Source organism: Penaeus monodon, chromosome 15 (assembly GCF_015228065.2).
Source record: "Penaeus monodon isolate SGIC_2016 chromosome 15, NSTDA_Pmon_1, whole genome shotgun sequence".
Classification (NCBI taxonomy): domain Eukaryota; kingdom Metazoa; phylum Arthropoda; class Malacostraca; order Decapoda; family Penaeidae; genus Penaeus; species Penaeus monodon.
This window is the reverse complement of record NC_051400.1, coordinates 739475-740047: the sequence shown is the minus strand read 5'-3', so window position 1 is coordinate 740047 and position 573 is coordinate 739475. Positions and strand designations below refer to the sequence as shown.

General features: G+C 39.3%; 1 protein-coding gene across 1 annotated transcript in view; it reads left to right on the top strand.

Moving 5' to 3' along the window:
* Nucleotides 1-573, top strand: part of LOC119582099 — a 6037-nt gene that overhangs the window by 3137 nt on the left and 2327 nt on the right. Inside the window, exon 2 of the mRNA XM_037930343.1 lies at nt 34-189. Coding sequence (XP_037786271.1) covers nt 34-189 — 156 coding nt within the window. The remainder of the gene's footprint in view (nt 1-33; nt 190-573) is intronic.

Below are 573 nucleotides of genomic sequence, written 5' to 3'. Positions count from 1 at the left end.
ATATAGTTTTTAAATTTTTACTTCTTCTTTCAGGTATCAAATGCTGGTTTTGCAACAGTATGCTTGACCCGTTCTGCAGCGATCCCTTTGACAACTCCACTGCCAACCCCAAAGACTGTAGCTTGGAAGATGACCTTCCTCACCTGCGCGGGGTGCCAGCCACGATGTGCCGCAAAATTCGAATGAAAGGTGAGTTTTTGCCTCGCATCATTTCCTACTTCACGTAAGATATCCAGTTAGCATTGTGAGATTCATTTGAGAATTAGCTGATTTTCTCTGAGCTGTGAAATGGATAGTAGGTGTTAGGTATTTTGTGTGAGAAATGCCCAGTGTTTACATATGTTGAAGGTGATTTGCATCTCACTCTTTGAATAATCACTGGGTAGCTGTTAACAGGTTTGGTTCTAATAGCCTGGGTCCTTTCTAGATATTCGGTTTAAATAACAACCCAGGAATTATTTACACCCTTTACTTTGTTTTTTACTGTTTTTATTTTCATGTCCAATAGATGGATTATTAAGTGTTCCATATTTCAATTTCTTCTTCCTCCTCTTCTCTTTGTCCTCTTATGCG